Raw genomic sequence first — 19,689 nt, forward strand, 5'->3', positions numbered from 1 at the left:
ACTACCAGAGTGACTTTGGGCAAATCATTTCACTCTCTGGGCTTTTGTTTCCTCATCTGTAAAACGAGGGGGTTGCATTAGTTGGCCTCTGAGGTCCCGTCCTGCTCTGGATCCTATGGCTTATAAAATTATTGTAAATTTGGACAGTAGTATGTAGTTCATGCCCACTTGTTATGAATTGATCCCTCTGTCTCTGTCTTTCTGTGTCAGTTTCTCCCTCCCTCCTCTCCCTCTGTCTCTGTCTCCCTCCTCTCTGTTACTCCCCCTTCCCACCCCGAAATCTTTCAGCCTGGTAAGTAGGTAGTGTCAGAATGGGGTGACTTTCTAAACTATATTTCCTTTTCACTTAACAAGAAAGCTCTTCTTTGTTTGGAGGCAATAGGCTTTTGCTTTATAGCAAGAGGGGCTATTAGGGATTATCTCTCTAGTCCAACTGTCATTTGACAGGGAAGGATGACTGGGGCCAGGTAACAGACAAGATCGAGGTCACAGGGCTAATTAAGTCGATCACTAGATATGTGTGACCTTGGGCAAGTCCCTTAACTTGATTCCCTCAGAGGTGTCACAAGAGGCTAAGTAGGAAGAGCTGGAACAAGCTGAGATCAGCCTTCTTTTGCCCAACCTGGGTTGGGTCCCAGCCTCCCCAGATGTCTTTTCCAGGGAGGTGAGCCTTCTAGTGAACAGGAACTCCTCCTTTTTAAACCGGAAATGGGTCAAAGGACATGGGGCCTTGAGTTGTTTTTGCCTTTTCTGACATCCCTCCTTCCCCTTGGGGATGGTTTCCTCAGCAATGCAGGCAGCAGCTGTGGCTCTTAGCCCTCCCCAGAGCCTAGGAATGTTTCTGTGCTCTTCCTAAACCTTAATGAGCCATCAGGAGGAAGCAGCTTCTAGAGAGTCTGGGAGGGAGTAAGAGAATCTCTCCCATCAACCTCCCATCCATTTCCTGGCCCAAATCCAAAGATCTTAACCTGGTATCTGTGAACTTGGTTTTGGTCTAAAACATTTTTATAACTATTTCAATACAATTGCTTTCCTTTGCAATTCCATGGCTTACTTAAAATGTGCTTGTGAGAAGGGGTCCCTTGACTTTCCCAGACTGCCCTTGAAGGGGTCAGGACTCCCCAAAACAGGGAAAAGCCCCTGCGTGAGAGGTTCAATCTTGTTCTGCCCCCCCCAGGGGTGTTGTCCAATGTCACCCTCTGCCCCTGTTAAAAAATTCTGCATTAGAAGGTCAGCTTCTTGAGGACAGGCACTATTTCTGCTTTGTATTCCCAGGGCTTACTTAGCACAGTGCCTTAGTAGGCTCTTAGTAAATGTTTGTTGACTGATTAATGATAGAAGGGAAAGGCTATGGGAAGGATGCCAGGGAAGGGGGCAATCTCAAGTCTTTTTGTTTATTTGGAGGAGGAAGGATGTTATGGGGGCAGTTACTCCAGGCAGGGTGGCACAGGAGGACACAGAGAAAGGATCTTAGAAGCTGTCTCGTCCAATCCCTTCATTTTACAGATGGTAAAACTGAGGCCCAGAAGGTTGAGATGACTTATAGAGCCTTGACCAAGAGCCAGGAAATCTGGCTTTGAATCCCTATGAATCAGCAATCGTTGATTTAGCACCTATGGTCTTCGAGGCACCCTATCAGACAATGGGTACACACAAGCAGTAAAATATTTCCTGACCTTAAAAAAATGACATTCTAGCAGGGAGAGAACATGTGAATATCTAGATACAAAGAGACTTAGAGGGAAGCACCAGCATTGCTGCAGGATCAGGTAAAGGCCTCTTAGAAAGCAAGTCCCTGGTCTAAAACCATGTGGGACCTTGCCAAAGGAAGGCCCTTCACTTTTTTCCACCTGTTTCCCATTCTGTCAAAGAGAAGGTCCCAGACTGGATGTTTTCTGACCTCTGACAGTTTATGGTTCTGATGTTACTACACACAAAAAAAGCCTCTTCCTGAAATAGAAACTTTCCCCAGCAAACCTTCCTGATTGAGCAGTCCCTTCCACTAAGGGGTGCTTCAGTCATTTGCCTGAGGAGGTATGGGACCAACACAGAAAGCTGGAGATCCATGGGCATTAGCTAAACCCCACACTTTGTAGGAGCAGAGGTTTAGTTTTGGAGCAGGAAGGGAACTTGAAGGGCATTCTTTCATTTTACAGATGAGGAAACTGAGGTCTAAGGCCTACAGCAGAAGTGGTTTTATCAAGGTCACAGGGGAATACTGTCAGCAGCTTGTGTGTGTGTGTGTGTGTGTGTGTGTGTGTGTGTGTGTGTGTGTGTCTCGGGAATAAAAAAGAAATAGGAGTCAAGATGTCGATGGCTAAGCAGGTTGTGGGGATTCTGGAATGGGTGAGTAATGCTGAACAGAGCTTACAAGCAGGGAGGACTTTTCTGGGGTAGATGAGAAGTGACCGCTGCGAAGCCGGGCACTGCACAAAATGGGCCTTCGTCGTTTCCCGGAGCCGCTTCCTTGTTTCCCTTAGACAGAAATCTCCGAGCTGGCACGGACGCGAGAACGCCCAACAGCCTGAAGCTGGCCGAAGTTTGGCTGTGGGCTGGGGTCGTTATGGTTAAGAGAAAGGTCAGTGGTCAGCAGAGGAGAGAATTGACAGCCGATGCCCTCTGTCCCATAGCCCAGGGAGGCCTTTGTCAGTGGAGGTCTCTTCCTCCCTACCAACCCACCTCCACCCCCCACCCCCAATAACCTCCGCAGCGGGGAGCAAGGAAGACAGCACCGAGGATCTAGTGAGACCAGGCTCTTGAAGCAACAACTGGATGTGCCCGGTGCCCCGCCACCCTACCGTTGTCCAGGGAGGCGATAAGGATTAGGGCGGCTCTCCTTCCCCACCCCCCACCCCCTCCCGCAAGAGCCCGGAGCCTGGAGCCGCCACTGCCGAGGGGAGGAGATCGAAAGGCGCTTAGCTGGGGCGGAGCCTGCAGTCCCCCCTCGGGTCTGAGCCAGCCCCCTCCAAGCTGGGGAGCCCCCCCGACCCCGCCCCTCGCTCTGGCAGCTCGGCCGCCAGCAGAGGGAGCGGCGACGCTGGGCTGGCCGAGGAGGAGGAGGAGGAGGAAGAGGGAGAGCTAGGTGGACCGAGGGTGGCTCCCTGCCCAGCCCGGCCCTCAGCAGCCGAGGCATCTGCCACCCGCCCTGGGCAGCCGCTGGGCGGCAAGGCCGCCGGTGAGCTCTGGGGACCCTCCGCACCCTGCCTCCTCTGCGCTGGGGGAGGGGACCGCGAAGTGCCTCCGCCAGCAGCCGTGGCGGCGGCGGCGTGGGGCCCGAGAGCTCGCTCACGCGTGGGGGGAACCCGGTCCGAGAGGGGCGTGGTCTACGAGGGGCGTGGCCTCGGGCAGCCCGAGCCCCGCCCGCCCCCTCCCCTGCCCTCCCCTCCCTCCGCGGCCCCGCCCGCGTGCAACAGTTTCCCCAAAGTTGCGGCCCCGGCGGCGGCGGCGGCGGCAGCCGGGGCTGAGCTGGGCTCGTGGCCGGGGGGCGAGGGAGGGCGGGACCCGCGGCCCGGCTCGTGGCCCCGAGTCGTTGGAGAGAGCCGGAGAGGAGCGGGGCCAAGGGGCCGAGGAGCAGAGCAGCAGCAGCGGCAGCAGCGGCAGCAGAGCGGAGCCGAGCCTGAGGATGGAGAAGCCGGCGGCGGCCCGGCGCTGAGCGCGGCGGAGGCATGGGCACCCGGCAGACCAAGGGCAGCCTGGCCGAGAGCCCCGGCGCGCCCCCCGCCGACCCGGCCCCGGCCCCGGCCCCGGCCCCAGACCCAGACCCGGCCCCGGCCCCGGCCGTCCCCCGCCGCCGGAGCTCGGCCCGCGAGCGAGGCGAGTTGTGGGCGGCGCTGCTGCTGCGCTCCGGGGACAAGGCGGCCCGCTCCGGGTCCGGGTCCGGGTCCGGGCTCGGCCTGCCCCCCTACCACCGGCGGGTGAGCATGATCCAGGAGCTGCTGTCGCTGGTGCGCCAGGGCCGCCAGGAGCAGGCCGGCGAGGTGCTCCGCCACCTGCGCCAGGTGAGAGCCCGCGGGGAGTCGGGGGGCACCCGGGAGGGACACTGAGGAGGGGGCCAAGCAGGGGTCTCGTGGAGCGGGGGGGGGGGGGGCGCACGGGGCGGGGGGGGCGTGAAGGGACACCGGGGGGGGGGGCAGGGGGGGGGCGGGGGGGGGGGGGGGGGGGGGGGGGCGCACGGGGCGGGGGAGACGTGAAGGGACACCGAGGAAGACGCCAGGCGGGAGGCGCACGGCCAGGGGGCGGCCTGGGGAGCGCACGGGCCAGGAGGGATATGGAGGAGCCCCAAGGAGGGGGCCGGGCAGGGGGCGCCTAAGGATGCCGTCGGAGGCCGGGCAGAGTCATAGGTATCCGGTTCACCGAGCTGAGATGCTGCTGGTGCTGTTTGTGTGGTCCCCTGCTAGGGCAGCCTAAAAAGGCAGCCTAAAAGGGGGAGCGGGATCCCCGCAGACTGCTTTCACCCTTTCCCGCTGGCCTGGCTGCCCTCCGAGGCAGGCGCGGAGACTGGGCTGCGCCCTCTCCAGGGGGATGCCCAGCCTTGCTGCTGTCGTTTTTGGCGCCTCTCACAGAGGGGCGCAGGACTTGGGCGGGGGGAGGCGCGGGGATCCCAGATGGCTCAGTCGGGGATCTGTTTTCTCTCTTGTATCAGAGGGCTGGATGTGTTCGGGAGGGAGGGCGACTTGGATAAGGAACGTGAACCTAGGGCAGGCAGGGCCGGGGGGATCTGAATGGAGGAGGGCAGGACATTTGTCCATACTGATCCCTAGGATTCTCCTGGGTCCAGAGAAGGGAGCCTAGGGTTAGGGGGTGGGAGACCAAGGAACCAGACAGCCCGGGGAGTCCTCATGAGTTGGTGCAGCTCTGACCCTCCTGCTCTCTGGGCTCCATTTTCTCTGTTTCTCCCCTAGTTTCAGCATAGCCAGCAGAAGGCACTTGGGGAGGGGGGACTCCTGTTCCTGAGGGGATCACAGATCAGTTCTCCCGCCTGCACACCTGTACCCACTTATACACATGTTGGAAGCAGCCAACATTGGAGGCTGGAAGCTGGGAGAGCCGGACTTCACTGCCCCCTAGGCTGTGCTAGAGAGAGGGAGGAAGACAGGATGCTGCTGAGAAAAGAAATGGGATAGATGGGACTGTGAGCAGACACATAGTCTCCCTCCAACTGTGTGGGGCTCTGAGCCTGCTCTTTGAACATTTTCACACACACACACACACACACACACACACACACTCCTACTTTAAAGGACAAAATCTGTACAAAATCACCTTCTCTACTGGCCCCTAGCTACCATGTAGCTCTCAAAAGTATGCTCTTCATTCACCCAGAGCATGTGGCACACTGGAAAGAGCCCTTCCTTGGGGTCAGGGACTCTGGAGTCTGGCTCTGCAGGGTGACCTCAGTCAAAGCCCTTCCCCTCTCTGGGATTCCCTCCTCAGTTTCCACATCTACGGTATGAGAAGGATACTTTGGACTAGGTGATCCGAGTTCCCTCCCAGTTCTGACATTCTGTGGCTCCAGCTAGCAAAGGGAGAGTCAGAAAAGGCAGGGAGAGCAGTGAGTTCTGTTCAGAGGCAGGTTTCCTGACAGAGACGAGCAGTGGAGACCAGAGCTCAGCTCCCCTGGGGTTCTTAGGAGCAAGGTCTCTGTCTGGACCTCTCTTCCCGATGCTGTTTCTTCTGGTGAGGAGCTGCCTGTCTGTCCTCTGAGCTCTCACTTGATGCATTTTGGTCCCAAAGCCCCAAACAGAGCATTCGGGAGAAATCCAGGCTGCTGCTTCTGATGATTCGGTGTCTAGTCCACACTGATGTGATTTGTCTGCCGTTCTCTCTGCTTCCTCTGGGAGGTGGAGGTGCTAACAGGGTTAGCGTTCTATGCCAGTAGATAGCAGACAGGTCTTCGTGGCGCAGCAATGGCAGGCAATGCCCCCTCCTTCCTGGCTCCATGAATAATCCCAGTTCTGAGGGGGATACATCTCTTCCCTTCTCTGGGTGTCAGTTTCTTCCTCTGTAAAATGAGGTGATTGGACTAAATCAGGGTTCTTACCTCGGGGTCCATGTAGATTTCAGGGAATCTGTGAACTTGGGTGGGAAAAAAATGGCATCTTTATTTTCAGCAGCCTTTATAGAAATTTAGCATTTCCTTCAATTATTTAAAACCATTAGTCTAAGAAAGGATCCATGGGCTTCATTAGGCTGCCAAGGGATCCCTAGGGGTCCATGGACATCATCAGGTTGCCCAAGGGGTCCACAGGGATCTCTGGGCTTCATCCCCAGGCTTCATCAGGCTGCCTGAGGGGTCCCTGGGGGTCCATAGGCTTCATCAGGCTGCCTGAGAGGTCCCAAGGGGTCCATGGACTTTGTCAAGCTGCCTGAGGAGTTCACTGCCAAAGGCGGGGGAGGTCCATGACATAAAAGAGGTGAAGAACTCCTGGCCTGGAAGGTTTCTCAGGTTTCTTCCAGCCCTTACTTTTTATAGTTGTGTGATGTTATAAATGTGCAGCCCATTGTGTTCATTATCCCTTGAGAAGTTCCTGCCTTCCTAACATCGTTATGCAAAGAGGAGTCTGGGGCCAGGAGTCATTAGCTGAGTGACCTTGGGCAAGTCTCTTTATCCCTCTAGGCCTCAGTTTCCTGCTTTATCAATGGGAGCAGAAAACCAGAAGAAGCTGCCTTCTACAGTCTCCTTGTCTCAGATGCCCCCTGATCCCATAGTTTTCTAACAGTTGCTCCATATGTGAGGACACATAGATGCTCTCTGCAGATCTATTGAAAATCCACCGCCATTGGCACCTTTGAATGGAAGGAGTAACAAATTTGGGGTGTCCAGGTTTGAATCCTAACTCTACCATGAGCTTGCTGTGTGATATTGGGCAAATAGTGTCCCCTCACTGGACTTCTATACAGTGAAGGGGGTGGTACCAGAGCTGTGGTTCTCTCCTTGTGGGGGGACGTCATAGACTCCTTGCCTAGTGCTCTGGCCATCAGAATCATTGTTTAAATAAGTGAAGGAAGTACTCAATTTCAGTTAGAGATGAGTGAAAATAAAGATATAACTTTTTTCCATCCAAATTCGTAGACTCCCTGAAGTCTATTATCCACAGCTCCCCTCTGCCTTGTGGATCCCCAGAATCCTCTAGTAAGAGGATCTCTGTGGTCTTTCAAAGTCCTAAAGCTTTCTGAATCATCTAATCTTTGAAAGTTGATTCCTGGAAATTGGGAATCATTAGCCCTTCACCAGGTGGTCCTGGTCTTCGATGGCTTCATGGTCCAAGGCTCCCTGGCCCAGGATAGCATTGCTTTCTTTGAAAAACAAAACAAAACAAAACAAAAAAAACCATCTTTTGTTTTTTACATCACCTTTATTTCCCAAATACATCTCTGCTCCTGGCCCTATTCAATGACCTGTCTCTCCTTTAAAAAAAAGAAAGAAGGGAGGGAGGGAAAAAAGAAAGAAAGAAGGAAAGAAAGAAAGAAAGAAAGAAAGAAAGAAAGAAAGAAAGAAAGAAAGAAAGAAAGAAAGAAAGAAAGAAAGAAAGAAAGAAAGAAAGAAAGAAAGAAAGAAAGAAAAAGAAAGGAAGGAAGGAAGGAAGGAAGGGTTTTTAAAAAGTTTGGTAAAACTAACCAATACACCAACAGAATCCTACACTATATATAACATTCCACACCCATAGACCCCCACCTCTTCAGAGAAGGGCATGAAGTCAATTTCTTCAGCTTTTCCTCTGAGCCCATCCAAGATAGCATTTCGAGGGTCTGTCTGCTGATAGGGGGAACAGTGTTTGTTTCAGCTTGTACTCCTCGGAGAGTGGTCAGAATTCAGCTGGGCAGAGCTCTTCTCCAAGGCAGAGGAATGGCCCCAATGCCCTGACAAGGACCTTTCCAAGCCAGGGATCTGGGGGCTGCTGAGCCAGCTGGCATTCATTCCTCAGCTCGGGTTTCTGTATGGCTCAGCTGGGTTAGCCAGGTGGGTGTGTCTTGCTAAGCTATGAGCTGCAGTGGTTGGAGGGAGACAGGAATGCAGGGAGAGTAGAGGCTGGGAGCCAGGAGTCCTGGATTCTGCTCTTAGTCCTGACCCTTCACTCCCTGTGGGACCCTGAAGTGAAGTCATTGGGACATCTCTCGTTTTTCCACCCACTTCATGCCAGCTCAGTGTTGTTCCAGTCTCCCTGGGCCCACAGGAGTGAGAAATCACATGTGAGTGTAAACAGTAAAAACAGAAAGAGGCCACTACCTAAGAGTAGAATGGGCTCTGGATTTGTAATCAGGAGGCCTGGGTTCAAATCCCAGCTTTGCCATTGACTGTCTGACCTTGGGAAAGTCATTTTTCTTCCATTTTTCTTCCTCTCGGTTTCCTCATCTGTAAAATAAGGAGATTGGGCTACAGGTGGATTTTTTAAAGTCCTTTAGGATCATAGCAGTTGAACTGGAAGGGCCTTAGAGGTCATCTAGTCCAACCCCTTCTTTTTACAGGTGAGGAAATTGAGGCCCAGGAAAGCTAAGTGAATCACCAAAGGTTACATGGGCAGCAGGCAGAGGGAGGGAAGGAAAGAATTGCTTATAGAATACCTACTATGTGGGCTAAGTGCTTTTTCTAAGTATTATCTCATTCTGTCCTCACAACCACTCTATGAGGTAGGTGCTGTTATTAACCCTGATTTACAGGTGGGGAAACTGAGGCAGACAGAAGCTAAGTGACTTGCCAATCAGTGTCTGAAGCTGGATTTGAACTCGGGAGTCAGGTCTTCCTGATTGTAGGTCTGGCACTGTGTCCACTGGCCACCAGTTGCCTTAGAAGAGCTAAGATTTTAACCCAGGACTTTGAGCAGTGATCTTGGGCCAGGGTGGGCAAAGACCACAGACCAGAGAGGAGTCCAGCTTGGCTGCCACATAGAAGAGGAAGAGAGAAGCCTGGTGCTAAATGACTGACCTTCAGAGGCTGCATAGCATCAGGCAGTTACAAGCGCCCTGGCTCTGGACTCAAAGGGTCTGGGTTCAAATCTCCTCTAATGTGTAACTTTAGGTAAGTCACAGCCTCCCTGGCCTCAGCTGCAAAACAGATGGACTGTACTAGATGAGGTTAAGGTGCCTACCTACTCTGAAATTCTGGTTCTAAGTGTTTCTGACCAGCGGGTGCTTCGGTATGTCTGGACATTACTTACTGCTGTTTAGAAGGATAATCCTCTGGCCTAACAAGATGCCAAAGTACCTTCTGAATCCTCAAAGGAAGATCAGAGGATCAGCCTCTGAATCCTGAAAGGTTTGCTCTCCTCCCTCACTGTGCCCTCCAGTGCCCCTGGCTGGCCAGGACCAGTGACATTATTTGGGAAATAAAGGTGAGAGCAGAACGTGAGAAGGGCTGGGAAATTTCCCAGGCCCTCAGACCCACTTCAGAGGCAGCAGGTAGGGATTGGGGCCCTAGAGGTCATTCTGCTCAGCAGGAGCCACACGTGAGCCACACGTCAGAGCTGAACTAAGACATATCCATGCCCTAGGGAAATTATGCCACTTGTGTGTTACTGTCCACCAAGGAGTTTTAGCAGGAGCCATTTATAATCTTATTAACTTCCCCCTGACATTGTAAGTGGGCTTTCCTAGCTTTAAAGAATGTGTGCATTTAATATGACTCTTGAATAACAATAGAAACTGTATCTCATTAAAAACTACATACCCCTGCCATGTGTTTTTGCCCTAGGCACCTGCCCATCTTGTCTACCCTTGGTCCAACAATCCAGGTTGCCTACAAATCAGTAGTCACATGCTGGACAGTTCCTTGGCAACAGGCTGTAACTTAAAGGAAGGTGGTTGTTCCATATGTGCACGGGGTTGGGGGGGGGGGGTGGCCAAAAGGGTAGATGCTTCCTGTACTGTCAGGGAGGTGGGGATAGTGGAGTCCCTGGCTCACCTCAGCCTCTTGGCCAGTCCTCAAGGACAGAAGTCTGTTGGAATAGTAGTCATAGCTTGGATTTAAGTCAGATGGAGAGGGGTCAAGGTGTTCTCTTTGGAACCAGAGGACATGGGTTGGAATCTCACCCCTGTCACTGTGTGTATGATCTGCCTTCTCTGTGCCTCAATTTCCTTCTCTGGGTCAGAGAGGTCCCTTCTTGCTGTAAATGGTGTCAGCTAGCCCCTCAGGGGAGTGTTTGGAGGGCTTCAGAAAGTGAGCAGAAGAGATGGGCTAGTCCCTGGAGGGCCTTCTGGAGGAGGGAAAATTGGAAAGATGGGGAATGCTTGAAGAATAGAGAGGAGGGAGTGGCGGGGGAGGAGGAAGGAACTTCTGTGGGAGGGGGGAGTGAGGAGACTCATCATGGTCATGTGGGGGGGTGCACCACACTTTAGCCAGACATTCACGAACTGCAGTGTCAGGGTGTCCGGGATGGCAAAGGACCATGAGATGGGGCCATCTGAAGGCAGGTTGGAGGAACTGGGAATGTTCGGGAGAAGATCTGTCATGGAGAAAGAGATTCGATTTCTTCTGTTTGGCGCAACAGTTGGCTAATCACTTCCTTTGGAGGGTATTGTGACAAGTACAGCTGGACTAGGTGTCAGCTGAAGCCTCTTCCCCAGCTGAGTTGTAGTGATTGTATTTTGGGTGGAGAGCAACTCTAGGCTGGATAGGGAAGGGAGGTCTAATCACCAAGGGCCTTGGAAGCCAGGAAGAGGAATCTTGTCTGGTGCAGGAATCCGTAGGGAGCCATGTGGGCTTTGGAGCAGGATGAGATGAAAGAAGTGCTTATCAACCCTAGGTGTAATGACAGTGCCCCATCCCCCCACCCCCAAGGTACTGGGGTCTCAAGAAGGAGGAGAGTTTCTGCCACCTTCCCTTCCTGTCTCCACTTGTCAAAAACCTACCCTTCCTTCAAAGGAAGAAGACTCCAGAGACTTTACCCTAAAATCTCCCTGCTTCTCCCTGTAGGCAGGCACTTTTCCTTCTTCTGGACTCCCTGCCCTGAACACTTGGCTTGTACTTAGGACTGGTCACATTCTGCTTTGCATTCTGGGAATAATGATAATAACCAGTTCATGTTCTGTAGCAAACTAAGGTTTGCAAAGGCTTTCCTTACAACCCTGGGAGCCAAGGCCTGCAAGGATGCTTATCTCCATTTTACAGATGAGGAAATCATGGACTGGGGCGGGGAGGGAGGGGGGAAGCAACTCTCCCAGACTCATACAATTTCTAAAGCCTTGGAGCTAAGATTCAGAGCCAGGCAGCATGGTCAAGTGGTTAGAGCCCTGGCCTTGGAGTCAGGCTAAGAAATGGGTTGAGATCTCACCTCACTGTCCAGTTGTGTGACCCTGGGCAAGTCATGTCAATTTCCTTATCGGTGAACACTGGATTCCATGGCCTTGAAGGTCCTTTCCAGTTTGTCATGTGTAATCCTTAGATTGCAGAGCCCGGGGCTTTCTCTCGAAGCAGGCTGCCTGTCTCGTGCATGGTGTCTCCCTTTTCAGATTCCTCAGTGAAGAATCGAACCATGTTTTTGCCTTTCTGTGTCCCCCCAACACTAAGTGGGTGTGGTAGCTGTCTCACCATTGGTGCTAAATAAATGCTTGTTGACTGACTGGCCATGAGGGGCCTTTCCTGTGAGGCTGCCAACTGGTAGGCAGGTGTATTTGGTGAGTGAATGATTTGGATGTCAGGCTGAAGGTGCTGAGAGGGATGGATGGAAGAAGGGGAGCTTTCTGTGCTGAAATGGAAACAAGGATTTCCCAGTGTTCCCTGGAGACCCCGAAGGACTGCCCAGTGAATGTGGCCTGGGGCTTTGATGCTTTGTCTCAGCAGGGCTGGGGGGGGGGGCAGCACCCTAGTGGCTCAGGAAGGACAGAGCTGAACTCATTTCAAAAAGTGTTTCAATGACTTTTCAATCCACTTTGGGTTTCCTTTGTAACTCTATGCATTTTATTTTGTGCATTTACCAAGACTGTTCTGAGAAGAGATTTCATGTGCTTCCTCAGATGGCCAAAGGGCCGTCTGGACCCCAAAATGGTTGGTCTGGTATTATTCCCATTTCACAAACGATGCCCAGGTAGGTTAAGTCACTGAGCTAGGGAGTGTCAGAGGTCAGATTTGAAGCCAGCTCTGCCTGACTCCAAACCCAGCACTCTGTCTGCTACACCAGGTCACTGTACTCCCTGAAGAGGCTAATAGATGTGTCCAAGCTGTGATTAGCAGAGAGGGGGGATTTCCTTTATCTTGATTGGCCCCAGAATTGCCTGGGGTGAGAGTAAAGCACCCTTCAGAGTCATCCCCAGTGGAAGGAAGCCAGAGTCAGAGTGTTGATGATTGAGTCACTCTTGTGAAAGGACTTGGATTGGTGAGTGGGGTTGGGGCTCTGGGACAGGCCCAGAAACTGGTAAGTCCTTCATTTTTATGGAGGGGGGAATCTGAGGCCAGAGAGAGGGAGTGACTTAGGGTATGTTGGTTGATAGATTTTGAGGGGTGTGTCTGTGAACTTGGATGGGGGGAGGAGGAAGTGACATCTTTATTCCAATATAATTGGTTTCCTTTGCCATCCTATGTATTTTATTTTAAGCATTTAACAACATTGTTTTGAGAAGGGGTCCACAGACTTCCCCAGATGGCCAAAGGGGTTCCTGGCACAAAATAAGATTAAGAGCCCCTCTTTTAAATGTTCCAGATCTCAAGCTGGAGGGGACCTCAGAGGCCATCTACTCTAATGCACTCATTTTACACATGGGTAAACTGAGGCACAGTGACTATACCCAGGGTTGAACAGCTGACTACCCAGAAGAACCAGGAGGAGAACCCAAGCCTCCCATTCCAATGTGGCTTTAACTCTTCAGATGAGACTTGTCCATATTCAAGTTCTTGACTGTCCAATGTCAGCCTCCCCTGGGCAGGGGTGGGGAAAACGGTGACTGAAAACTTCCACCCCCCCAGCCCCGCCCTTCTTTGGGATCATAGAATGCTTTGAATTGGAAGGGCCATTGGTGGTCATCCAGTCTTGTCCCTACTCCACCCCCTTATAATTGACTTATTAATTTGTTCCTTTGGATTTTATCTTTATTGTGAATTTAGTCATTAACAAACACAAATATGTCCATATATAAAGAACAAAAGAAGATTCTATGTGAAACCAGGAACTTCTGTGATTTGCAACTTGTTTGTACAAAGTGTATATTCAGTGGAACAGAGTAGAAATAAAATTACCCTGTTTGCGTCCCCTTCTGAATTTTTGTCTTTTTATGTGTGGGGCATTTTTTTAAAGATTTTATTGATTTTTTTTTCTATCTCTACTGATTCCTACTACTCACTCCCCTCATAAAAGCCCCCATTTTACAGAGGACACAACTGAGACCTAGAGAGGGTAAGACTTGCCCAGGGTTATTCATGACTCAGTGGAAGAAACCATACTTGAAGCCAGATCTCCTGAGATGAGCATTTCCCCCTAGACCCCAAGGCTTCTTGAAGGGACCTCAGGAGTGTGAGTGAGTTGGACTGGGGAGTGGGAGGGTGTGGTAGAGCATGAAGGTGGTAGAAGGACCAGGGGACCAAGGCGGGGTGTGAGCTGTGAGGGTGGCTGTGGCCACAAGAGCCCCTCTTCCTCCCAGAGGAGGCTAGTGCGTTGTAGCAGGCTTGGTGATGAGGAGTCATCCTCAAAGAAAGATGCTCTTGTTAGGTGGCCAGGGGCAGGGGGGACACCCCAATACATGACTGAGCCAAGAAGATCTGAGTTCGAATTCTCCCTTAGACACTTGCCAGCTGTGTGACCCTAGATGACTGATAGAACCTGTTCATGCCTCAGTTCTCTCCTCTGTAAAATGAGGGGATTGTCCATGATAGCACCTGAGGCCCCTCCCAGTCCTTACATCTTCAATCAAGATCAAGCATCATTCTAAGAGAGCATGTGCTTGCTGCCTGTGAGACCTTGAGCAGCCAGACACGTTTTCACCCCCTGGATCTTAATTTACCTGTTAAACGAGGGGTGGGACTATGTAATTTCTAGCTAGAACCCTTTATTTTCTCAGAGGCTTTGCTTTCCTTTAAGAAAGAGGCAGTCATGTGGGTTTTTTTGGGGGACAGGGTATCTAGAGGTGGCTAGGTGCCTTTATCTGGGACTTAAAAACAAACATTACCTCCCCCCCCACCCCCATTCATAGGACAGTGGGAAGAACTTGAGTCTGGGCTCAAGGCCTGGATTCAAATCCCAGCTCTTCGTCTTGCTACTGTTTGATCTTAAGCCAATCATAGACCCTCTTGGGCTTCAGTTCTATGAAATGAGAGGGCTGGATTAGAGAGCCCCTGAGGTCTTCTAGCTCAAAATATAATCATTAGTTTCCAGAAAGTGCCTGCCTTTGGGGGAGCCCTTTCAAAGGCGGATGACAGGAGAAGTTTAGGATGGCTTTGAAGGTCAGGATCAGGGCCTAGATTTGAGTCAGGCAGGGCAGGGCTGGATGGGGTCATTCGGGGTGACTCAGGTCAGGCCAAACCGGCCCTGCCTGGTTCCAGAGCTCCTGGACTTTAGACACATAGTGAATTCTGGAGGCAGGGTGTGGCTTTGCATTATGGGAGCATGGACTTCCCCAGGATACCAACTCCAGGCTCTCAGGCCTGAAGTCTCAGTGTAATTCTCCCCTTTTCAGTCTCCCTCAGCTTCCACATCTAATTAGTCTTTCCAAACCATCCCTTTTCTCTCCACTCAGGTCAAGGCCACCAGCCTAGGCCATCTCTCATTACCTCTCTCAAAGACGATTGCAATGGCCTGGTCCTGTCTCCAGTCCATCCTGCAAACAGCTGTCAGATTGATATTCCTACAGCTGGGGCCTGGCTGTGCCTTCCCCTGGTCGGTAAGCTCCTGTTTCCTCTAGGACCAGCCCTTTACTCCTCGGCCTCTTCCCACCTTCCCAGGTTTACTGTGTACATGACTCCCCACCGCACACTCTTGGACCCTGGGTCGCTGACAGCATTCCCAGTGCTTCCTTACCATGGTGCCTGGTCCATAGTACTTCATGAATCCATGTGGAAAGATTGGTTTCCTTAGCATTTCAAGCTTTGCAGAACACCTTCCTTGGGGGGAAAAAACGCATGAGAAGTTGGCAGTGATAAGTATTGTTTCTCCCATTTTGTAGATGAGGGAACTGAGGGTTGAGAGAGATTAAGCTGTAATAATAACCTAGATAGTTTCCTTAGAGTTTTAAAGCACGGGCTTTCTTCCCAACAACCCTGTGGAGCAGGTTGTGGGATGTTTTATTTACCTCCATTTTATAGATGAGGAAACAAACTCAGAGAGGAGAATGAATTAATTACCTTTGACACAAAGCTAGTTGGTATCTGAGACTGAATTCAAGTTCGAGTCTCCCGGTGGGGCCCCTAAACTGCAGCATCAGGGATGCAGGTCAGGCCACTTACAGCACCATCAGATACTACCAGAAGTTCCCTGGAAAAGGAGGCAAATGTCATTCACTCCCCCTTAGGAATTGTACAGTGGAAAGGCTGGGGGCTCAGGAAACCTTCCTCTGTACCGCCCTCTACCACCATCCCCTCAATCCCCCTGGCTGTGTGCCCTTGAGTCCCTCATCCAGGAGGCCCGATGGATAGAGCTTGGAACTTGTCAGGAAGTCTCAAGTTCAAACCTCACCTCAGACACTTATAACCTGTGTGACCCTGGGCGAGTCACTTGACCCTTGTCTGCCTCATCTGTAAAATTAGGATATTGGGATAGCACCCACCTCCCAGAGTGGCTGAGAATCAAAAAAAATAAACACCTCCTAGATGTGAGTGCCGAGGAGGACCCTGGTGCCCTGTGTGTGAAGGCGCTGGCTTACACTGATCAGTAGAGAGCTCCTGCTGGGGAGGAGCAGGCCTCAAATCCCTAAGTCAGGGCTTTGCACTGAGTGACCCCTACAGCAAGCTGCAGCTGCAGCCCCCCCCCCCCCCCCCCCCCGCCCCCCCGCTATGCCGAGGCCCCCAGCTTGTCCAGGCCCCCCCAGCTCTGCTCAGCTCCATCTGCAAGGTCAGGCTCATTCTCCTGCCTTGGGGAGCCAGCCTGGGGCTGCTGCGGGGGTGGAGAGCCAGTCAGTGAAAGTGCTGGAGGGAGGCAGGCTGTGACTGATGTTGCTGCTGTTGCTGCTGTTGCTGCTGGCCTAGCTCTGCTTCCCTCCCTCCTGGGAGGTGGAGGGGTGGGGGCTGGCCCAGGTGCTTCAGGAATCCTTGGGGAGGGGGCTCACCTCTCTACCCCCCACTTGGCTGGGGCTGGCTGGTGTGGGAGAGGGAGAAGGGAAGGGAGGGAGTTGGCCATGCTGGGAAAAAGGTTCAAGAATTTGCATTTTTTCCTTGTGATGCTGAGGAGGAAATCCCTTTTGTCTGCTTCCTGCACTGGAGGGGACTGGCAGGGCAGCCTGGGGGAGGGAGGAGATTCCTTCCCACTGATTGTGAGCAGGCAGGCTCTGGCCCTGAGGGGAGGGATCTGGCAGCTAGCCTTGGTGCCTAGTGGCAGGTGTGTTCTCTGCCCCCTCTCCGCCCCCAGAGCCTCTTCTAGCTTCACCCTGGCTCCTGAAAGGGAAGGCAGTTGGCTTCAGTCATTCCTGGGCCTTTGTGAAAGCTCTTCTCCTGCCGAGATGATCCTTCACCCTTGGGGAAGGTGTTAAGTGACTGATCCAAGGTCAAACATCTGGACCTGCGGCTTGAGGGGCCATCCCAGCATTGAGTGTTTCAGTCAGATGACTTGGCATTCCTGAGGCTCGGTTTCTGCTTCTTAAGTCTTCTTGGATTCTCCTTTCTTAGGGCCACTGCTCCCATTATGGCTAATGAAAAGAGAAATCTCTTGGATGTGTATCCTCAGACACTCGCCAGCCTGTCTCCCTGGGCAAGTCACTGAAGCTCTCTGTGACTCACTTTCTTCATTTGTCAAATGGCCCTTGGGAAGTCTCGATCTTGCCTCTGCCTTCTGGCTTCCTCAAGCCCCAGCTCGAATCCCTTCCCTCAGTGACTGCCTCCCCATCTCCAGACAGAGATGGCTGCATGCTTCTCTATTATTGGGGCCGAGGCTGCATTTTGCCTCTGAACCTCTACTTACAATACTACCGGGTCTTAGTAACCTCTCAATGAATGCAGGTTGACGGACTGAATTTCCTTTACTAAAGACCTTTTAAGAACAGGAGAAAGCCTATCTGCACTGAGGGAAAGGCTGGGCCTCCTGGGGAGAAGTGGGATGAAGAGGTTGGCATCTGGAGGTGGGCCACCCCCTTCCCCTCTTGTCTGACTCCAGGGGTGGTCCCACTGAGCAGGACAGAAGATCCCCATGATGGAAAATGGCCTGAGAGAGCCGGGCAGACTGTCTCTGTCTCTGAAACTGTTGGCTTGGGCAGAAAGAGTCCACCATTTGGCCAGGATGAGCCCTTGGCACGACTACCAGGGGGCTTTGAGGTGAGGTTTGGAGGCAGTGGGGAAAGCAGAGGACCTGAGCTCCCGCCCTCTCTCTGTACTTGCTCATGTGACCTTGAACGTCCCTTCCAGCTGGACATTTCTGATTCTGTGACCCTAACCCTTGAGGATCAGATCTGACCCCTTTGTTTCTCAGAGGAGGTAGCTAAGACCCTGGGAAGAGAAAGGATTGGACAAAGTCACAGGAGTGGAGGGGAGGTTTGTACCCCAATGGAGGACTGGAAGTGTAATGTGTCAGCCAGTCAACCAGCAACATCCATTAAGTGCCTACTATGTGCCGTCACTCTGCTAGGGGTTGGGCTACAGAGACCAAAAGGAAACAGCCCCTGCCCTTGAGGGACTCTCTCTCTGGAGAGAGGCATGAGGGCTTAGGCTGCCTAGCAGGGCACAGAGCCAAGAGCAGAGAGGTGATTCCTGGGGCAGACCCCACCTGGAGCTGGCTCTTCAGGTCTGAGTGCCAGGCTTGAGAAGTGCATTGCATCAGCTGGAGAGTGTCTGGACACTCCTGAGTCTGTGCCCCGTGCGCCATGTGCCTGCTGGTTGGAGGATGGAGGAGGGGCATGTTTGGTCTAGGTAGAGGTTTGGAGGGCCACTCCTTGGAGAAGCACTTGGCCTTCTGCTCGGCCCCAGAGAGGATAATCAGGACCTGGGAGGGGGCCTGGCGAAGGGAAACTGAGGCGTGATATTGGGGCTGTAACACGGAGGGGGTTGTCCAGGTCTGGGTTGGGGCTAACTGGCTACTGAAGGCCCTGCCAGCTCTGAGATGCTGTGGTCTCCTCCAAGCACACTGTGGACCCTTGGGGCAGCTACAAAGGCTAGACAAGGCAGTGCCTGCCTTCTGGGGTCACAATACTTGGTGAGGACTTATAAGAAGGGGCATAATGGGGATCAAGGAAGGCTTCTCAGAGGAGGTAACATTTGAATTGGGCTTCAAAGCATGGGTAGGTACTGAATAGAGGGGGAGGGTGGTATTCAGAGCCCAGGGAACAACCTATCTAAAAGCATTGGGAGAGTGTGGGACCATTGATTTGGGACTGGGAGAGACCTTAAGGAGCCTTTGGTCCAGTCCTTTCCTCCAGAGATGTGAAATGACCTCGTGACCTTGCAGAAGGTCATACAGATAGGAAGTGGTCAAATCAAGGTTCATATAAAGCTTGGGGCCCGTGAAGTTGGGTGATGCCATGGAAAGGTTTTCCTGGCTATGAATCAGAAAACCAAGCTTCCAAGCCTCAGTCTGCCCCTTAATAACTAGAGGCGTGCAGGCAGCTCATGGCACAGGGACACAGCACTGGGCCAGGAGTCAGGAAGCCCAGAGTTCAGATCTAATCCCAGATGCCTACTGACTGTGTGACCCTGGGTAAGTCACTGAACCTCTGTCTGCTTTAATTTCTTTAACTGTGCAAATGGATTAGAGTGCCTCCAAAGTCCCAGCTCCCAGCTCTGTGATCTCTCAGGAGTTTCCACCTTTCTCAGGGTCCTATTACAATAGCCCTTCAAAGCTGCCCCCATGTAACCCCCATTAACCCTCACAGGGATGAGGGCTGGACTCCCTGGAGGGGCCGCCCTCTGCCCTGCCCCCTCCTATTACATCCCCTCTGTCCTTGCAGAAGGGGGCGGCCAGTGGGAGCCAGGGACAGGGCAGCTGCTTGGTGCAGGGGCACTTCTGTTCATCATTGTCTTGTGAGTGCCTGGGAGCCTGCGCCCATCTGCAAGGTCTGTCCCAGGGCAGCTGGGCTTCAGTGTGTGGCTACCCTGGGCATATTTTACAAGTTGCAGCATCTGGGCTGTTTGTTTGCATCTGGTTTGGTTTGATTTCCCTCTGCTTCTCTTTTTCTTGGTTGTGGTTGGATTTCTGGGAGAGCCTGGTCTGGCTGGCTGCTGGCTGTGTCTGCTGCTGAGAGAGGGAGTAGGGGGGAGGTGGGGGGGGGGGGGGAAAGACAGACGGAGACACAGAGACACAGAGACAGAGAGAGACAGAAACAGAGACAGAGAAAAGAGTACAGCCAGGTCCTTGAAAGGGATGAGAATGAATTGTCTCCATTGACTTAATGGGAAAGAAGGGGGAGCCAGCAAGGAAAGCATGGGTCAGAGCTGAGCCTTAGCATGCCTGCAAGCTGTTCTAATACAAACTTATCTGACTGCCTAAACTAAGAAAGAAAGGACCAAGTCAGTGACTTTCAAACTTGATGATGCCTTTCTTCCTTCTTTCTTTCCTTGCTTCCTTCCTTTACATTTCTTCATCAGTACCCAAACCCTTCCTCCCTCTCTTTCTTCCTTCCTTCTTCCCTCCC

The 19,689-nt window shown here is 52.5% G+C and overlaps 1 protein-coding gene across 1 annotated transcript in view; it reads left to right on the forward strand.

Moving 5' to 3' along the window:
- Positions 1-3,665: 3,665 nt before the first annotated feature.
- The window catches only part of LRRC75A (leucine rich repeat containing 75A), a 117,185-nt gene continuing 101,161 nt past the window's right edge, over positions 3,666-19,689 (forward strand). The window contains exon 1 of the mRNA XM_069089577.1: positions 3,666-3,998. Within this exon, the coding sequence (XP_068945678.1) occupies positions 3,666-3,998 (333 nt within the window). The remainder of the gene's footprint in view (positions 3,999-19,689) is intronic.

This window comes from Petaurus breviceps, unplaced genomic scaffold (genome assembly GCF_028583685.1).
Source record: "Petaurus breviceps papuanus isolate PSGF00001 unplaced genomic scaffold, PetGlider_PUasm1.0 186, whole genome shotgun sequence".
Lineage (NCBI taxonomy): Eukaryota > Metazoa > Chordata > Mammalia > Diprotodontia > Petauridae > Petaurus > Petaurus breviceps.